Below are 20,658 nucleotides of genomic sequence, written 5' to 3'. Positions count from 1 at the left end.
GGCAAAAGATTTAGACAGGTATTTTTCTAAAGAATATATACAAATGTTCAATAAGCATATATAAAAATGCTCAGCATCATTGATCATTAGAGAAATGTAAATCAAGACCACAGTGAGATACCGCTGCACACTCACTAGGATGGCTATAATAAAAATCACAGACAATAACAAGTGCTGTGGAGGATGTGGAGAAATTCGTACCCTCATACCCTGCTGTTGGGATTGTAAAAATGGGGCAGCCACCTTGGAAAACAGTTTTTCAGTTCCTCGAAAAGTTAAAACATAGAGTTACATGGCCCAGCAATTTCACTTCTCGGTGTATACCCAAGAGAACTGAAACATAAGTTCACACAAAATCTTGCTCAGGAACGTTCATGGCAGCATTATTCATAATCAAAAAGTGGAAACAATCCAAATGTCCATCAACGGACGAATAGATAAACAAAGTGTGGTATATTCATACAATGGAATGTAAGTCAGTCATAAAAAGGAATGAAGTACTGACACATGCTACAACAGGGATGAGCCTTGAAAACATTATGCTATGTGAAAGAAGCCAGGCACAAAAGGTCATATATTATGTGACTCCATTTATATAAAATGTCCTGAAGAGGCAACTCTATAGAGACAGAGTGTAGATTAGTGGCTGTCAAGGGCTGGAGGGAGCAGAGAATGAGGAATCATGACTCCGGGATGCAGAGTGTTTCTTTTTGGGGTGATGAAAATGTCCTGGAATTAAATGGTGATGAAAGTTGCACAACTCTGTGACTACACTAAAAGTCACTGAATTGTATACTTTAAAAAGTTGAATTTTATGCCATGTGAATTATATCTCAGTTTTTAGGAATACAATGTAATTGTTTTTTAGACAAAGAAATACCATTTCCAGTAAAAAAAAATATAGGGCAAGTATGCTACTTATTCTAGGAGCAGAATGTAGCAACACCTCTGTTTTTAGAGGGCTTTGCAAGAGCGCCTCTCCGGTGGTGGGCAGAGCCAGCCCTGTAGGGAAGATGATCCAACAGGTCAGAGAGTGGAAGACCTGGGAAGGAAAGGACAAATTCTCTGTCCTCTTTCCCAAAACCCCAGGATAGGAGGTCTTCTGGGGATCACCCAGAGTGATCATATATGTATGTCAGCAGCTAAGGTAGAAGCCTCTTCACTGAAAGATTGGCGTCTTGAAGAAATCATGTGCTTACTTGTGATTTGCCCCAAATGAATGAATCACCGCAATCAAATACATAAGCTATTAAAGATGTAGGTAACACTCATGTTTCATGAATTGGGGTGGATGTTTAAACCGTTACAACTATACCTTGCTTCTTCCACTGTTAATTCTTCTTTTTCAGGGTAGGAAGACGACCGGTCTTGTGGTCCACAAGCATCGGGATGCACGTGTTTGGCATAGCAGTGGCGTTCACGTTGGATTACTACAGCTTCATGCTCGCACGCTTTCTTCTTGCTGTTGTGAGTTGCGGTTTTTGGTCTCCTTTTTTTTTTTCTTACCTCTTTAATTCTACAGCAGTATTTTCACATTAAACCTTAACTCCCTTAGATTTGCTCATTTAGAATCTAGGGAGAGAGATGAATGATTAACCTTTGTTCACTCCCCTGCAGAAGTTTTTCTGCAGAATATTAATACCCTCTGTTTAGAATGGAACTGATTAAAATGAAAAATTGGTGCTTACTTGGCAGAAACTTTTTGTTTGACTCTGCCTCGTGCAGGATCCACATGGCACAGTTATTTTATTTCTGAGCAATTAATCATATTGGTCTAGTTAGGCCCTGTACTTGTCTATGAGCCAAACAGATGGTTAAGGTGCATTGTTCAGAGAGTCATTTGTATAATGTGCAGTAAGAATGAAAACAAGAAGGCAATAGGCCTTCTGTTATAAGGAACAGGGGAGTGTAGTGGAAAGGGCATGAGTTTGAATACAGCTTTGTCATGTATTGGCTTCTTAGCTGTGTGACCTTGGGAAAAACATGTCATCCTCTTTGAGCCTTAGTTTCTAAACTGTAAACTGTAGAAAATAATACCTGCATCGTGGGGTTGTTACCAGGATTCAGGGAAATTCAAGTAAACATCTGCATTACAGCAGCGGGCACGTAGTTAGGCACTTCGTACAATGGTGACTGTTCCTGGAAATGGACCTGGGAGTGAGGATGTTGCCTCCACACTTGGTGAGGCTGTCACACAGGTTCCAAACTACCAAACAGCAGCAGCAGCGATTCCGTGTGAAGGGCATTGATCAAGAATAATGGAGTAAAGTTTTTATCTGCGGGAAGAGCTTGTGAGCTTGCTGAGCATAGAGAAGGGCAGGCATTCCCTCTCCCCAGGATGGGTGATCGAAGGGTCGAGAGAGGAGCCAAAGACTATAATCTCAGAGGAGAGGTCACTGTACTTCCTCAGAGAGCAAGGTGGTTTTGTTTTGGAGTTTTCTCTGACGCTGGAAACAGCTCCTAGGAAGCCACACAGATGACCAAGGATAAAAAAGAAAAAAAAATCAGGAGAATTGAAGATGTTGCCCCTTAAAAAAAAGAAAGTAAACATATGTATATATTTATTTAGGAATGTAAGGCCTTTTTAATACAAAAGATAGTAGCCAGCAGTTTTATCTTCGCTGAGGACAGAATAAGAGGAAATGGCTCTGTAACTGCACAGTGAGATTTGCAAAGAGACCTTCTGGTGGGAATGATAGCTCGACAGAGGCACAGGTGTCAAGAGGGTGTGGATGTCTGCTTTTGGAAGACTTCAGAGGACAATTCTGAAAATACCTGTTTCAGTCCTGCAAAATACCATGCGTTGGTTTCCAGAGTCAAGAAAATGAGGCAGCCACCCGTAGAATACAAAATGTGGCCTTAATTTTCTGTGGCTCTTTCCTTTGATTTTCATGGGAAGTGTACTTGTGGTAGAATTCTGCGTAGAGAAGATGCAAGCAGATTTATGTACACGGCATATTTATTGATCTCCCTACAGAATGAAATGCTAAGTAAACCAGACCAGGCTGTTTCAATAACCCTACCGTGCAGTGGGGACAAGATTTTGATGGGCTGTCTTAAGAAGAAATACATACAATGTTGACAATGGAAGCACAACAGTGGCTGAGTTTCCCTGGTGGTGTGTGTGGGTGGGGAGTCTGGAGCATTAGGGGCTTTTTAGTCCGCAGGGATGGGTGACAGAAGAACAAAGGGAGCAGCAAATGAGAAGGCCCTGAGATGAGAAGGAATCAAAGGTCCAGGGGTCTGGAGCATGGAGAGGAGGTGAAATACATTGAGGGCGCTGAACATGGGAGGGATGATTGGGCAGATAGAGTTTGCTTGATGTCCTAAAGGCAATGGAAACGCACTGAAGGGGTTCGGGCAACGTGAAGTAGTCATTCTGGCTGCTGTGTGGGGATGGGGTCAGGGTAGATGACAGGAACCGAGTGTTATCAGTGGTGACAGTAGTGAAGGGATCAAAGAGTCTTTTGGAATTATTTAGGTAGTTGTATGGATTGTCTGAACCCAGTGACAGACGTAACCAGTAGGAAGTGGGGGTGGACTCAGAAGGAATTAGCATTGAAAAAACCGTGTTGGGGACTGGTAAAAGTGTTACAGCTCAGCTTAACGGAGAATTTGTAGTATGTGAGGGCTATCATAGTCTTTCTTTGTTTGCCATAACTGCAAACATTCACCAAACTAGATTCTTGGATATAGGAGTTCTCATTATCAAGATTCATTATCTAAGTCTTACAATTACAAGACTTCAGGGAAATAAAAGCTATTGTCGCAAACATATTAAACTCACTATTAATAAGTAGTTCCTATCAAGCACCTCCTTGCTTACTGCAAATATCAGTCCTCTCATCACAAGAACTTGCTTGTGGGCCAGTGTCTTTGTGACTCTCTGATGCAAGGCGAAATCGCAGGTCTTACAAGAGATGCTTGATTACGAAACGTCTTTGAAAGCAGTGAGGGAAAACTGCCTGAATCCCGCCTAAATCCCTTGACCAGTTGTGATCTGGCGGAAATACACCGTTTAAATTTTGCAGAAACTTACATTCTCAATGATAATGGCATGATGAGCCTTCAAAAGGGTATAATTCAAATATCAAAAGATTAAGGCCTTTGGGGAAATCAGTGGTACTCTAGAATAATTTTGCAAAAATTAACTTTATGATTTGTGTTATAAAAGTCAAGTGTGAAATAATTTTGCAGGGAAAATTCTAATCCTTTCAGCCTCACCTGCCCATAAAAATGTTCTTCATTTGATTCATTCTTTGTTTATTCCAAGAATGAACACATATTGCTATTATAATATTAATTTTGTTCAATTAAAGATAGGCCTATTTTCAAAATAGAGGTTCCCTCCCCCCATTGTTTTTTATTGTGGTAAAATACACACAACGTAAAATTTACCATCTTAACTCTTTTGAACTATAGAGTTCAGTGATGTTAGGTACATTCATATTGTTGTGCAACCATCACCATCATTCATTTCCAGAACTCTCTCATCTTGTAAAACTGAAACTCTGTACCCATTAAACAATAACTCCCCATTCTCTCGCTAGCAACCACCATTCTACTTTCTGTCTCTACGAATTTGACTTCTCTAGGTACCTCATATAAATGCAATCATACAATATTTGTCTTTTTGCGATTGGCTTATTTCACTTAGCATAATGTTCTCAAAGTTCATGCGTGTAGCATATGTCAGAATATCCTTCCTCCTTCCTTTTTAAGGCTGAATAATATTTAAGGCTGAATAATATTGTATGTCCGTACCACATTTTGCTTATCTAGTCATCCGCCAATGGGTGCTTGGGTTGTTTCCACGTTTTAGCTGCTGTGAACAACCTTGCTGTTATGAACACGGATGTACAAATATTTCTTTGAGACCTTGCTTTCTATTCTTTTGGGTATATACCCAACGTGGGATTGCTGGATCATATGCTAATTCTATTTTTAATGTTTTGAGGAATTCTTATATTGTTTTCCTTAGTGGCTGCACCGTTTTGCATTCCCATGAACAATGCTCAAGGGTTCCAATTTCTCCACATCTGTGCCAACACTTATTTTCTGTCTTTTTGATAGTAGCCATCCTAATGGCTCTGAGATGGTATCACATTGTGATTTTGATTTGCATTTCTCTAATGATCAGTGATGTCAAGCATCTTCTCGTGCTTATTGGCCATTCGTGCATCTTTGGAGAAATCCAAATTCTTTGCTCATTTTTGAATTGGATTGTTTGTTGAGTTTTAAGAGCTCTCTATATATTCTGGATAACAATCTCTTATCAGATACGTGACTTGCAAATGTCTCATTCCGTTGATTGCCTTTTCACTCGTGATAGTGAGTGAGTGTCCTTTGATGCACAGAAGTTTTAAATTTTTGTGAAGTCCAATTTGTCTATTTTTTCTTTGTTGACTGTCAAAATAAAGCTTTCGTCAAATATTTCTTCTTCCCACTAGTTACCATAATTTTTTGTCCCTGTTTAAAATTTAGGATTTAATAATAAGGACCTCCTGCATACAGATAACTTGATATGCACAGAAAGAACTGAGAAATAAGTTCACACTGTCAGGGAATATTTAAATGAAACAAAAGGCAGTGTTTAACATTTATTCATATATAACCTCTCAAGTTTTGCCACTGGGGGTGAAGAAGATGCGGGGAGATGAAAGGACCTATTTAAAGAAGAAGGATGGATTGGATTAAATGCGCTTTTATAAATGTGATCTGGGTTTCAGAAAACAATGCTTTGTCATTTTCTTTCTTGCCTATGTGTGATTTATGGAGATCAGACCTCTCAGTAGTTATAAACGTGGCCTTAAATCTGGACTACCCTCCCCTCTTTATTTTTCAGGTTGCAAGTGGCTATCTTGTGGTGGTGTTTGTCTATGTGACAGAATTTATCGGCATGAAGGCTCGGACGTGGGCATCCATCCAAATACATTCGTTTTTTGCAATTGGAACAATGGTGGTGGCTTTGACAGGCTATCTGTTCAGGACTTGGTGGATCTATCAGATAATCCTCTCCACAGTGACTCTCCCCTTTGTCTTGTGCTGTTGGATGATACCGGAAACACCTTTTTGGCTTCTCTCAGAAGGAAGATACAGAGAAGCACAAATCGTAGTTGATAAGATGGCCAAGTGGAATAGGACTAGCACCTGTAAGCTGTCAGAACTTTTATCACTGGATCTGTATGGTGCTGTTGGTGATAAGCCTTCTGAAGTTAAGAAGTACAGCCTCTTAGATCTGTTTTATGACTGGAATATTGGAACAAGGACACTTATTGTTTGGCTGGTTTGGTTCACGGGGTGTTTGGGATTCTATTGCTTCTCTTTGAATTCTGTTAATTTAGGAGGCAATGAATATTTAAACCTCTTTCTCATGGGTAAGTAGTTCAATTATATTTTAGCGTAACAATGAAGTGACATTTCTGCCTTGTTTTTCTTTTCTTTTCTTTTTTTTTCCTACCAGGAACAATACTAGTGTCATTAGACTGTAACACGTGCATATATTTTCTTTTAAAAAATGTGAATAGTCAAAAAATAATTTAGTTTCTCCTTCCTTTTCTGCCTCTTCTCTTCACTTGTTTCCTTCCTTTAAGCCCATCACCATCTCAGAACCCTCTTTCGGGGGTAACTTCTGTAACGTTTGGCTTTGTGCCCTTTCAGATCTCTTTCTATGCCTTTCCATATATATGTGCAGATAAACATTTTCTATTTTAACATAAATGAGATCATTTATTACATATTGCTCTTTGCAAGCTGTTTTCCTTTTAAAATGTAATATGTCTTGGAGAGCTTCTGGTTACTTTCTTTCTTTAATGGTGCTTACTTTAGAAATTTTAGTCAGTAAAATAATTTAAACACATTTGGCTATAATTTATGTAGTCATGCCTCTTTCATTTTAGTGGCAGGTTAAAACTGGCTTCAGATATTGTTGTGATAGCTTGAGGTGTGACTCCTAAAGTAAACCAAATTTATATCAAACATGAAAGAAATAGTAGAAATCTGCATTTGTTCATCTAGTCTTAACTCCTGGTTATTTCCATGTAGCTACCTGTGATATTATCCTCAGAAAAACCTTGCTTTAACATTTTTATACATAGATAACATCCCTTCTTGTTAAAGTGCTCTGATGACACATCTATTTTTGTTTGTTATAGTTCAGCAGGAATTACGAGAGAAGTGATTTTTAAGAAGAAAAACTTTACTCTCTTTTTGGGCAAACCAATAAGTTTGTAGAAAGAGCCTATCGTGACTTCAGATCCATTCTATATGTCAATTTGAGAAATGATGCAGTATTCTTAGAACAGCGCAGCAAATGGCAGGAGAGTAAAGTGGGGGATGGGGTGTGGCCCGGAGAAGCTTCAGGAAAGCTGGAGTTTTAGATCTTTGTGATATGGTTTCTTAACTTTGATGGAGATATAAATTCTCAAGAAACTGGTCAATTTCATAATTATAAAAGTGTTTCCGAGACAAGTATGCATCGTTTTATATTCTCTACTGTCTTGGATTTTTCATGTCATTACCGTTTCCTGTAGTCCACTTGCTGAAAGGTATTTCTGGTCAATACTTGTACGCTGTGAAATTTTTGAACAAGTTTTCATCTCCTGAGATGGTTTAAAGCTGGTGGGACATTCAGCTCTGGTTTTGTGTCACTTGTAGGTGATAAATGCTTCAGTAGCTTCAAGACATACCTTTGGGGTAATGTGAAGATAGGAGTGGAAGGGGGTCTGAGTGATTAGAGAGATGATATATTATAAAGTGAAGAAAGTAATGGCCTAGTGTCCTAATCCCCAAAGGGTTGGGCCTCATGGCTTGCCCTATTTCTATCCCAGACGTGGTCATGCCAAAAATTAGATGTAATGTCATTATCCTGAAGCAACTCAAGAAAAATCAGTGTAGTCTGCTTTCACTGTCTTCCAGATGTTCCACAGTTGCTGCCCAGCTTTGGTTGGTGGCTTTATACACAGTCCTGTGCAGGGGAGAGCGCTGAGCCAGATGTGGAGGGAGGCAGTTGGGGAAGGAGGCTGCAGGGCAGGGGCCGTGGCTCACCAGGTCCACGCTTCCAGTTCCTGAGTTGTCACGTGCTCATTTGGTTCAAATCATTTACTCTCAGTTGTCAAGTGCGGATAATAATCCAGGCCTACTTCCATGAGGCTCTTTTGAAGATCACTGTCTTATTTTCTTATTTGATCTTGAAAAGTGCTTGACAAACTCTAAAATAATAATAATAATAATAATAATAATAATAATAATAAGAGTAGTAACAGATATACCTACTGACCTGGCCTGGAAGCATGGATTTTACAGCAGGGTCTGTGAAAGGGAGGTATTTCCTCCAGAGCAGTTTATTTCTTACATTAACGAAAGAGAGAGAGAATGAGAGAGAGAGAGAGAGAGAGAGAGAGAGAGAGAGAGAGAAACCATATCTCAAATGGGGCTCAGAATATTATTATTATTTGCCTTTGCCTGAGCCAGTTTTTTTTTCTGAGCAGCTGCAGCTGAGTTTAATTTCTGATGTACTGAAAAGAATGTTCATTCAGAAAATATATATCCATCCCCTATGATATGTTCCAGAAGCTCTGGGAGACATATAGACCCAGACCTGCCTCTCCTGGTGTTTGTAACCTTCCATAGATGAATGGACAAATGCATGTCACTCCTAAAAGGCAGTGATGGGTCGTGTCCTGAGATTAGATAAACCACAGAAGGAGGAAAGAACAGAGCGTTGAATTACATGAACAATCTTGGCTGGTAAATGTGTCTGTTTCCCAAAGGAGATTGTGGGGTTTGTTCAGTTTTGCTGAGAGATCTTGCTTGCTCCCTGTGTGGTATTAGATGATAGATATATAAAGCTTTTTGTTCTGGAGAAGATTCAAACTTTGGTTCTTGAAAGAAAGGATTTTCATATCACTCAGGGATTCAGCTCTTTAGTTTTTGTTGTGGGGGGTGTGTGTAAAAAGAGGTCCAGAACAAAGCAGGGTCAGACCCTGTTCTGTAGGTGATTCACATTAGATTTTAAAATATTTACTTGTAGGTTTAAAAATCCATCTAACAGTTACCATTAGTTTATGTACTTAGCTGATGCTGAATTTCTTACTTTGGTTTCTAAGTTTGAAGTAACTGATAACAAAAATTTTCCCCTCTGTCAAGCATAAGAAACCAAAGATCAGATATTATCAATGTTGTCTATTAATTTGCTTATTTATTCATTCAATGGGCCTATCCTCCAGGCACCATGCTGTGTCCTGAGGAGCTTATAGCTTAGTAGGGGTTACAATTTCTAGGACAGGTGGTAAGTACTGGGCCGATTATGTGAGCATTAGTGGTTTCCTAGGAAACCTCCTCCAGGGAGCTTAGAAGTGGTAAGTCTTGTTGCCTCTCCTGCAGTTGTTGGATAGTTGTTAGAGGACCCTGAAAGCACGGATGTGGCTGATCATTCCTTTTGGGGGATGGGTTAGAAGGCGAGGTCCCCTTGTACAGCTGGACACCATGGCTTACAGAAGTCCCTTTCGCTCAACGACAGGAGCAGTGGAAATTCCTGCCTACATCTTCATATGCGTGGGGATGGACGTTTTGGGGCGAAGAAATGTTCTGATGTTCTCCCTTATCTCAGGTGCACTTTTCTGTGGTGTGATTATGGTGATCCCCAAGGTGAGTTATTTTGTTTTATTTAGGGAACGGTTAGTTATACTATGACAGTTTGATGGGAGAATTTTTAGCTTATTACAGTAAGTACAAAGATCAATTCAGACAGATGGACAGAGTATATACCTAACATTTAAAAATATGTTTTCTTTTTTTTGTTTATGTTTTCTTTTTTTTTTTTTAAAAAAAACATTCTTTCTCGGTTATATAAGCACTACATGTGCATGGTAGAAAATTTAACGAAAACAATATTAAAAAATAATGCCCATAATCCCACTTCCCAGAGATGGCGAGTGTTGTATTTTGTAAACTCAATAATCTTGAGTGAGGAAAGTAGATCCTGCCTTCCAAACATTCATTCATTCATTTACTCATTCAACAAAAATCTATCTAGCATCTATTATGTGCCAGGTGCTGTTTTAGGTGTTGAAGACACACAGCGAATCAAGTTCCTGTTGATATAATGAAGAAAAAACAGAATGCGGACTAGAGAATGACTGAGTATGTGGGGGCACACATGTATCCTTCTTCATTTTATCTAGGGTGATCAACGATGGTGTGCCTCTCAGAGAACGCAACGTTTGATCAGAAACCTGAAGGAGGGAGGGAGCCATGGAAACCTCTGAGGGATATAATGAACTCATATTCAAGATTGTTCCCATTTAGATAGCCTTGTTTTTCACTGTGGTAGATTAGTAGTTGTCAATTTCTAGTATGCATAAATCCCCTGAGGAGCTTGTTTTAAACAATGCAGTTTCTTAGTGAGAAACACTGCCATAAACTACTGAAATGATTTCCATATTCCTATATTTTGGCAAACCCCATCCCCTAGAATACTTCTTGCATCCAGAAATGCTGCTCCTCTCCACCCGCCCCCACCAAAATGTTGTTATTCCTTGTATTTTCATTCTTTATTTGGAAAATATGGTCACAATAACAATACTTGAAAATATTTTATATAATTTTCTCCAGCAATTATATAATTATCAAGCAATAGTATCTCAGCATTTAGAGCAAGGTATTTTAACTTTTACATAACGTTTAACATTTAAGCGAACTGGTGACTTCCTTTTATCGTGACACTTCACTTAATTATCAGGGTTGGTGAATCAAATGTTTTATGTAACTGAAATTTCCAGGTGATTGATATACAACTGAGAAGAATGCAGTACAACTACTCAGGAGGAGGTCTGTGCCAATTTGAGGGAGCTTCATCCATACCTGTTTTTGTTTGTGTTCTGAAGTAGTTTGCAGCGATATTAGTTGAGTTGATGGCAGCTGCCTTTGAGCTGGTGAAGATTGAGGGGAACCCCAGAAACTCCGAGTCATATAGTGGTTAAGCCACAGCCATAATGTGGAAGACGATCGTGGCAGAAGGGGATTTCGAGAAACAGAGCACTAACCCCTAACCACAAATTTCTCCCCCCAACGGTAGTGCCAACACAATACAAAAAATTTTTAAATCCTATTAATTCATTCAACAAATATTGTCTGCAGTAGTAAGTAAGGTGACAAGCTGACACTGGCTTCTCTAATAGAGGCACCCCCACATTTCAGTGACTTCACATAACAGATGTTTATTTCTTGCTCACAGAAAGTCCGATGTGGGTGTACCTGGTTGGTCACAGTGGGAGTGGTGAGGGAATGTTTGGCTCCATGAAGTCTATTCAGGGACTCGGGTTGATAGAGGCGCTGCCATCCTCAACACATGAACTCCAAGGTTGCCTGGGTCTCAACATCCAGCTGGCAGATGAGGGGGAGAGAAGAGATGGAATATGGGAGGTCCTTGTGAGCCAGTGCTGGAAGTGGGACACAACAGGGAAAGCAGAAACTAAGTTGGAAGCGTGGAGAGGTTTTGCTGTTGAAGAATGCATCAGCCAAAGGTGGGGGTGGGGGAGTCTGTACACATAGTTCAGTTATTACTTTCAAATTATTTTCTGAAGATAATTTAGAAGCCATGGGATTACTGCTGCAAAAGACACAATTTATTTTTATGGCTCTTTGATTTATTCTGCTGGGTCAGTTCCAGAAGGAGTGGGTCAATTATTGGTGGAACCAGCATGTCTGGGGGTATCTCATTCCAAAGTAATCTTCCCAAGAGGTATTCTTTTCTAATTTGGTAATTTGAAATCTCCAAGGTGGGGGAAGGCACAATAAAACTTCCTTTAAATTTCATGAAGATGGAAAGCTTTTGCATACCATGAGTAGAGTTTACAAAATAAATTCAAAAAGAAAAATAAAACTCTTCATTGTCCTGAAAAGTACTGGAGAATTAGAAAGTTTTAAGTAATCATCTTAAAGATTTCATTTAAAGATTTTTCTTTAAAAAATATTACTTATGATGGTCTATTTTGCTAATTTTTTTTTTTTGCAGGGTTACTATATTTGGAGTGTGGTGGCAACTATGGCTGGAAAATTTGCCATAGGGTCAGCATTTGGCCTCATTTACCTTTACACCGCAGAACTGTATCCAACCATGATAAGGTAAGAGTTACTTATTTTTCTGTTGTTTTCCCATTGTCTTTCACTTACGTGTCATTTCATTATATTTGACCTTTGAGTATACAGGCTTTATTTTCATAGACGTTACTGGAGCTCTGAGATGTGGGAAAGTTACATGATGATGCTAATTCTGAATCTCAGGCTTCGTCTATGCCTCATTAGCAAGGATATTAGAGAAACTGTTTTGAAATTCTCTTTATTATCCTAAAACCATTTTAAATCTTGACTATAACTGACCTACACTGACTTAATTTTCTCAGGACGTATCTTTTAATGTTCGGGTGTCAGTTGTATTAGTTTACTGGGGCTGCCATAACAAAACACCAAACTGGGTGGCTCAAACAACAGAAATTTATTTTCTCACAGTTTTGGAGGCTAGAAGTCCAAGATCAAGGTGTTTGGCATGTTTGTTTTCTCCTGGGGCCTCATCACTGCTTGGCTTATGAAAAGATATTTATTCACATTAAAAGCACACTCTTTCCTTCCTGCTAGACATTCTATAAGGTTTCTTTAAATAACTTTGAAAGAAAAGCATTGAGCTATTGCTTGATTTATAAAAATAAGATAGAATGTTTCATAGATATAAATCATTTGTCTCCAAAATTTCCATTTCCTACCTCAAACAAATTCCTGCTCTAGAAAATTGATGGTACCCTCAATATTAGACTGAATGAATATACATGAGGGTCTCATCTGCATACCAGATGTAGAATGGTTTACCCTTTTTTTTTGTCCTGAATTATCTGTATGCTTGTATATACCCCTGTTTTACAGAATGTATATCTAAATCACGAGTGATTCCTGAAAAATTAGAGTAAAATTAGTTCCAAGTATGTTAAGCCAAGCTTAGGTTTTATTGTTTATTTTCGTCTGGGAGGGTGGACAGGGGCTACAGGAAGTTGTTCCATCACTTTCTGCGTCATCTATGTTCTCTTCCGTTCTTGCTGCTGTCTTTTTTTTTTTTTTTTAAATTAGTTTCAGGTGTACAAAACAATATAATAGACATTTACACCCCTCACAAAGTGATCACCTCCTCCCCCAATCTGTTACCCCTGTGACATCATATACTGTCTTAATACTCCTCATGTTTTCAGGACGCAGGCCGTGGGAAGTGGCAGTGTGGTGTGCCGTGTGGGAAGCATCATAGCCCCGTTCTGCGTTTACCTCTCCAGCGTTTGGCTCTTCATGCCCCAGGTGTTTAATCAGTTTATAGAACCTTACTGAGACAGCAGAAAGGCTGATCAACTAATTGCCTTCTATGTTTTTATTTATTGGAAGTGAATTTATAATTCAATGATGATGAGGGTTTGTAGAAATCTTATTAACAGCTCACCAGTCGGCAAGTAGGGTGGTGGCTGCTGTTTTCTTGTTGGTCGATTGCCTTCCAACCACTGGTGCGCTGTACATTACACCTATGCCTGCCAGAGACCGGGCTCTCCTCACCCATATCATGAAGCTGGGTCCACACAGGGAGAGCGGTGTTCTCTGTAGTCTTTCAGTGCCTCTGCCTCCATCACCTGGCCCAGCACAGCCTATGCCCCTCCCCCTGGATCCGCAGGCTGCCTCTCACCCCCTCACCCTTTTCCTCCACCTTCCGGTAGTATGCCTGCTGGTCAAGGAGGATTCTAGAGGCTGCCTATTTCCTTGAAGGATTCTGTGGTGCCTGACAGAGAGGTTGGGGACCTGTGGTTTTCAGACATAAAAAAATCTCTTCCTGCTGGCTCTGGTAGTGTGGGCTGTTTGCCTGGTTATGAAGAGTGAGAGCAGTTACTGTTCAGTTTGCAGATTTCCTCCTGTGGGGGCTGAGAGGCTGGGAAATCACACTGTTACACTTGGGTTTAGCAAGACCCTGTGGTCAGGAGGTAGATGAGAGACAGGGAGAGGTGGGGCAGGAGGGATTGGGGAGCATGGAGGGTGTGGGGTTGGGGGTGGCCTCAGGGGCTGCAGTGGCTTAGGGGAGAGCCCTGGGTCTGCTGGCCCTCTTCCTCCCCCTCCAAGCCACCTCTCCTAAACTTCCTTGCCATAGCTTTCTCTAGGCTGTTCCCTCTTGGTCTCCTTCAGTGCTCCTCTTTCTTTTTCTGATCACCCCTTAAATCGACTCATTCTCTAAGAGCCATCCTGGCTATCTTTTCCATTCCCTGCATAGGCAACCTCTCCTAAGTTCTGACTTCTCTTCCAAGTTGCAAACTCGTGTTTCCACCAGCCTCATGGATTATTCTCCCTGAATGTCTTATAGCAAATCCACTGTTTCCCAAACCAAACTGGTTGTTACCTTAAATTTCCTCCTCCTCCGTCTCCCCCTTTGGGTTAGGACTCAGTGCCTCCAGCATGACACTTCAGCATCAGCTTTTTATTTGCCCTGTTCTTCTTCCCCCCTTCTCCTCCCAATGCAGGACACTACATCCTCACCTTCTCTCTCAAAACCACCCCAGGTTGCCTGCTTCCGGTTCAGTTCCTCATCAGCTTCCGCCTTCTACGTCTGTTTCCTGAACCCCACCCCCATCCCATCAGAAGAGTTTGCTGAACCACAGCTCTGTTCCAACTGCCCTCTCACCTTCAGAATAAAATGCAAACTCTGCCTGATTCAATTCAAGGCTTTTCCAGATCGAACCCCTGCTCACCTTCCCTAGTTTTTTTTTTTTTTTTTTCACACACCTTCCCCTCTTCTCCACACTCACTCTGTTCTCACTCACCCCGACCCACTCTCCTCCTGTGCCTCGCCTAAATGTCCCCTTTGTAGAGAGTGCTTCTCTCCCATCTCCTAACTCAGGACACTGTGGAGGAGGAGGAAGACGCTTCTGGGATGCAAGCCACACGGAGTTGTGGGTGATCAAGAGTGTGACATTTTTGCTTTATAATTATTTCTTTAACTGTGCATTTGTTTTATGCCTTTTTTATACTTAAATCATATTTTATGATAGACAGATAGATACATAGACAGACATAGACTGTTGTTTTTTTTTTCTTTTTGAGAGGTAAATCCAAGAACTGTTAGGACTCAAACATCTCAGAAGCTTGAGCTCCATCTGGGACAGAGCCTTGACAGGCTCCCAGTGCTAGAAGATGGCTTAAGGCAGTGATTTCTTCCCAGTACTCCCGTGAAGCCCAGGGCTGTTGACAAAACGTGGTCCCTCGTATGGGGTCTTCCCAGGCTTCGTGGAGACCAGCTGCCTCTCCAGGATCTTTCTGGATGAGGCTGTCTGGGTGCTTTAGTGGCTGTGACTCCACAGCTGGGGAAAGAAGACCCCAGCAGGGACCACCTGCCTCATTCCCAGTTTGTCCTCCTGCATTGCCTCTGCCGGACAACTGGTGGGAGGCCAATCACTGGAAGAGTTTAGATGAGGCCCCCCCATGTATCTTTCAAGATGCAGAGCAAACCCCACTTCTCCAAGAAGACCACTCAGATCCAAGGACTCTGTCTTTCCCATGCCGGTGCAGTACTTTGTGGTTGCCCCTTTCACAGACCAGTCACAGCCTGGCTTTATTATATGCACATACGTTTTTGTCCCCCGAGTTTCAACTGTTGAACTTTTGCAGGAGAGGACATTTTGTATCCCCACCACTGGGTCCAGCAAAGCATTTCTTTATGTGCTACTTATGTTATAATTTGCTTAATGTTTTAAATCAAATAGACTGCCTTTTAAAATTTAGCTTTGCCCTAAACAGTAATAACAGTGAAACCATGGGTGTTATACTAGTTATATCTTTTTGTGAAATACACTAACAGAATCTTACAGGTAATAAAACCAAGTGTCTGATACTACCGAAAATCACCTTACACCACACATAGGTGGTGTGTAACCACTGGCTTGGCGTGGCATCTGTCTTACATCCCAGAACACTCTCAGCGAGGTTTGCTTGACTGGGGAATTGGGAGGCCAGCCTCCTTCGTGCACTGACCCTGAGACTGAGAAATGACATGGGCTGTCTGGCCTGCCCAGGGAGGTGTTTTTGGAAAGTCCACCATCCATTTCAGGGTATGGACTTTTCTAGAAGCCTCTCCTTTGTGCTAGCACTTGATGTTCCTCATTAAATAAATAAAAGATAAAACTAGGAAAGGTGCGTTTCTTTTTAAACAATAAGCTGAAACACACAGAAGAAGATAGATACATCTATAAAAGCACACTGCTATAAATTTACGAAAACCACATAAAAGACTTTTTTTTTTAAAGGACATCCGTGGGTCAGTTAAGGACTGTGGAGTTCAAAAGGATTTTTCATTTTATTTAACAGGTACTTAAATTGTGCTTGCTATGTGACAAGCTCTGTTTTAAGCGCTTTACAAAAATTAGTCTTCATAGACTGCAGATACTGTTTATTGCTACCCCTATTTTACAGATATGGAGATGTTACAGAAAGTCATTCTTAGCTCAAGGTCACACACCTTCAAGGTGACAGAGCTTGGATTCAGACCCCGGTGCCATGCCTTTTACACAGCACAAACAGTACAAAAGCAAGTGCAGAGAAACAAGCGCCCCCTCCACCCTGACCCTGACCGCCTCAGGCCCCCTTCCCCTAGACAACCTGTGTCAGCAGGGTCTTGTGTATATCTGCAGAAATATTCTGTGAATGTACTTCCTTTGGAGGCAACAGATGTTGCTTGTTGTTTTTAATGAGTAAAAAAAATAGATTATTCAATTTTTCATTAAGCTTATTTATGGAGGTCAAACTGCCTAGCAAGGCAGTGCTTTTATTTTGAGGACAGGAAACGCTGATCTCGATGATAAGTTTATATTTTCTCTTTTGAAAAGATGCACATGAAAATCGCTCGTTCTGATGCTTTTATTATCAACCATTATTTTCCAGTAAGCTACATAAAAGTGGACACCTAATTCGTATCATTTTTGTATTTGCGCATTTGGCAGACGTTCAGTGAGTGTTGATTTTGAGTTAACCCCTCTGCTAGGTGCTAAGGAGCAGAGAGAGGAAAGAAACCGGCTCCATCCTGCGAGACGTCCAGTGTGGTGGGGGAAGGCAGAAGAGCAAACCATGACAAGTCCCAGAGATGAGGGCTAGAGTGGGAAATGCTGCGGTTACGTGGTTATAGGAGAGGCCAACCAAGCTAGGTTAGGGCCAGAGGGGAGGCTTCCTGGAGGAGGGGTCCTTTCATCTGTACCTGGAGGGGCCAGTAAGATTCAGCCTGGTGGAGAAGAGAGATGGGAATTCCAGGCAGAGGGAACAGAAAGGCAAAGACTTAGCGGGGAAAGGAACATGGCCAGTTTGGGTTTGGGAGCAAGCATTATTGCTAACACCAGGAGATAAGTCTGGAAAGGTGGGCAGGGGTCTCAGAGGAGGTCAGCCAGGAAGAGCATGTAGACTAATGGCGGGTTTGAGAGGACAGGATGGAAAAGGTGTATCCACAGGAGCTGGTGACCAGTTGGATATGGTGGAGCATATGGATATGGATATGGGGGGAATGCAAGGATGGTTCTTGGGGCTGGAGGGAACCCAGGAGGAGGAACAGGGTTGAGGTGGGGAAGGACAGTACGTGATGAGTGCGAGGTGCCTGTAGGATGGGCACCAGGGGATACGTCCAGGAGGCAGACACCTTTGTAGTCTGGAGCTGAGGGGACAGCCCCACTGGAGGTACAGATTTGGGAGTCAGCTTATACGGAGGTGAGGTGAGGAAAGAATGAGGGAAACTGATGGCAGAAGGGTCCAGGGTGGAGACAGGCGCAGCAGCCTGTAGGACGGGGAGGTTCCCAGGATCCCAAAGGAGGAGAGGAGGTGAGGAAGGCAGGAGAGGACAGTGGCTAAGAAAGAGCAGGACAGTGACACATCCACGGGAGTTGGCAGCCAGGAGTCTGTGGCCTGCGGAGAGCAGCTTCTGTGGGTGCTGGGAGAGGGCCAGGCTGCAGAGGGCAGGATGGAAGGAAAGCTGAGAGAGAGAAGCAGTGACGGCTGTGGAGAGGGTGGGCTAGAGGCTGGAGGGGGTGTGGGTTGAGGCAGCGGCCTCTTTTGCTTGTTTTAAAGGATAGCATTTATTGACCTTACCAGGGGCCAGGCACTACTAAGTGCCTTACATGTGTTATTTAATTTAATCCTTTCAACCATGTTTGGGGGCAGGTACTATTATTATTTCCATTTTACAGACAAGGAAACTGAGGAGCAGAAAAGTTAAGTGACTTGCCCAAGGCCACCCAGGTAGCAAGTTACCGGGCAGAGTGGTTTTGGAGATTATAAGAGGCTCAAGAACTTCTATTTTTACTGAGGGAAACTATCCAGTGGAAAGGAAAAGTTCAAGAATATGTGAGAGGGAGGGAGGGAGGCTGATGGAAGGAGAACCTGAGGAGGAGGAGATGAGAGGCGGTGGGATATGGAGAGGACCACAGGCTCCTGCTGGCCCGGGGGAGGGAGAGGTGGGGAGGGGCATTGCTGGGATGTTTGTGGGGTGGAGGGAGCTGGCCAGGGTGGCAGGAGACCAGGTCTTCTGCTTGAAGTGAGAGGAGAATGGAGGGTTATAGGTTTGTTTATTTCCTAAAGCTAAAAGGATCTCCAATTTGATCCTATTTCTCGTTTAGGCGTATTCACTGTTTGCCCAGACCCTGACGCAGGGGTCTTTTGGGGTTTGTACATCAGTGGCGATTCCTGCTATGTCCCGAGACACCAGAAAATGTCTTTAAACATCCTTTGGAATGTCACTTTAAATTCTACTACTAGTTTTGGGCTTACTCATGATTTTTCTAAGAATTAGGTTCCCAGCGTTATGCAAAACAAAAATAAAATGCTGACTTCCCAGCTCACATCTGTTACAGATGTGGCCTCACGCCACGTCACAATTGCACTGTGTTTCATGTTTTAATTCTCACAGGCTGTCAAAGCATCAGGTATGTACATCTATCAGAAAAACCATGTCTTAAGTTATTTTTATGGGCTCTTCCCAGGCAGTGTTTTCTGCTAGAGGAATTTAAATTATCTAAGGACGAACACATTTTTAAGGACTGTACAGAGATTTAATTCTAAATTCCACCCAAGATCTTCATAACGATCAATAGAGAATAGATATGTAGACTTTAATTTTTAATGTGATTTTAATTTTTAAAGGCAAACACCTTGATGCTCATCTAAAAGATTGCCTTTTATGTGTTAAAATCTAGAACGTAAAGAAATACACTGCTTTTTGTAGTAAATCAGATGGACCACCCCCTCCACAAAGAAACTAATAGCAATTAGTTTCCATTGCACTTGTTTTGTTTCCCTTAAATTCTATAGGTTTTGGTTCAGCGAAACATTGATTCATGCATGCAGGTAGGCATTCATGCACTCCCCATCATTTACTGGATGCTGACAGCAATGCTGGTTTTGGGGGCAGGGACAGGGTGGCCCATCAAGTCCCAACCCAACGCTCAGTTGTCGGGTTTCTCCACAAGACGCTGGAGTCTGGGAAGATGGGGCAGGGACTTTTTTCTCTGTGTAGTTCCTAGGACAGTACATTCAAGAGTGATAATACAGGCAGTACCCGGGATTTATGGAGTGGGGGCGCCACAGCGGTAAGTGAATGAATGAATGAATGAATGAATGAATGCTCTGATTGAGCCTAGCTGATGAGTTAAAGAATTCCCAGCCCAGCCTAAGTAACCCAAGGTCTCACCATGGAGTAAAAATGACAACTGTCATGTCCAATTCAATTCTGTTACTGCCTTCTGAAAAAAGTTCAGAATTATTATTCTCTGAAGGATACATTTCTTCCTTCTTTTTGTTTTCTTCCTTCATGTGTCACTTATTATTATTAATTTTTAAATTCCTTCTAGTTGCTTACTGGGACTTTGGCTTTCGTGAGTGGATTGCTAACACTCAAGCTTCCAGAGACCCTTGGGAAGCCTCTGACAACTACTTGGGAGGAAGCCATCAAGCTGGATGAGGAAAAAGATAGCAGTTAAGGCAAATTGTTTCCCACAGCCAATAATGCGGACGTTGGAACGAATGGAAGTGATTAATTCAGGGGATTCTGGTCTTAGTGTGCCATGTGTGCTGTCTGGCACCTGAAATATTGTTCAATGCCTTTGTATTAGAGAAATGTTATTCTCATCTCCTGCATGTCCATTATTATGTCTTTTCAAAACAAACTTTGTAAGGAAGTTTTAAAACAATTGTTTTGTAAAAGAAATAAAAACCAAGGTGAGAATGCTGATTTTTTTAAAGACTGCTTTCCTATTGCCACAAAATATCGTTTTCCGTGTTTGTTCTTCTGTGTCATTGTTTCTCAACCTTCCCCGCCTCTACCTGAGAGAAGACCACATACTCCAGGCTTCCTCCCCTCCCCCTTGGAACCCGGACTGTCAACTGGAAAGAGGGGCCCTGTGAGAGTGTTTCTTTTGACAAAGGCCCTTGAAGATTCTGTTGCTGATATTCCTTCCCCTCTTATGAGAACCATAGCTCCAAATTCAAGACTTTTTTAGTAAAAATGTTTGTCTTCATAATGAAGCCACAAAAACTATAGCTATAAAAAAAGATATCTTGCTTTCCAGCACTCTGAGTGAAGAGGGCTTGAATGTGTAGGCGCGTGTCTGTATG

At 41.6% G+C, this 20,658-nt stretch overlaps 1 protein-coding gene across 10 annotated transcripts in view; it reads left to right on the top strand.

The window, feature by feature from the left end:
• SLC22A16 (solute carrier family 22 member 16) overlaps nt 1–20,275 on the top strand; it is a 69,833-nt gene extending 49,558 nt beyond the window's left edge. For 9 of the 10 annotated variants that reach the window (XM_074333442.1, XM_019735056.2, XM_074333440.1 and 6 more), the window contains 6 exons: nt 1,350–1,467; nt 5,846–6,377; nt 9,521–9,648; nt 12,017–12,126; nt 13,239–13,338; nt 19,896–20,275. In XM_074333442.1, coding sequence (XP_074189543.1) covers nt 1,350–1,467; nt 5,846–6,377; nt 9,521–9,648; nt 12,017–12,126; nt 13,239–13,338; nt 19,896–20,024 — 1,117 coding nt within the window. In that variant the 3' untranslated portion in view covers nt 20,025–20,275. The remainder of the gene's footprint in view (nt 1–1,349; nt 1,468–5,845; nt 6,378–9,520; nt 9,649–12,016; nt 12,127–13,238; nt 13,339–19,895) is intronic. The other variant, XM_074333443.1, reaches the window with a different exon arrangement.
• The last annotated feature ends 383 nt before the right edge of the window (nt 20,276–20,658 follow it).

The sequence above is a fragment of the Rhinolophus sinicus genome, linkage group LG05, assembly GCF_036562045.2.
Source record: "Rhinolophus sinicus isolate RSC01 linkage group LG05, ASM3656204v1, whole genome shotgun sequence".
Classification (NCBI taxonomy): Eukaryota; Metazoa; Chordata; class Mammalia; order Chiroptera; family Rhinolophidae; genus Rhinolophus; species Rhinolophus sinicus.
Note: the sequence above shows the minus strand (reverse complement) of the source record. Positions and strands in the feature narration are given on the sequence as shown.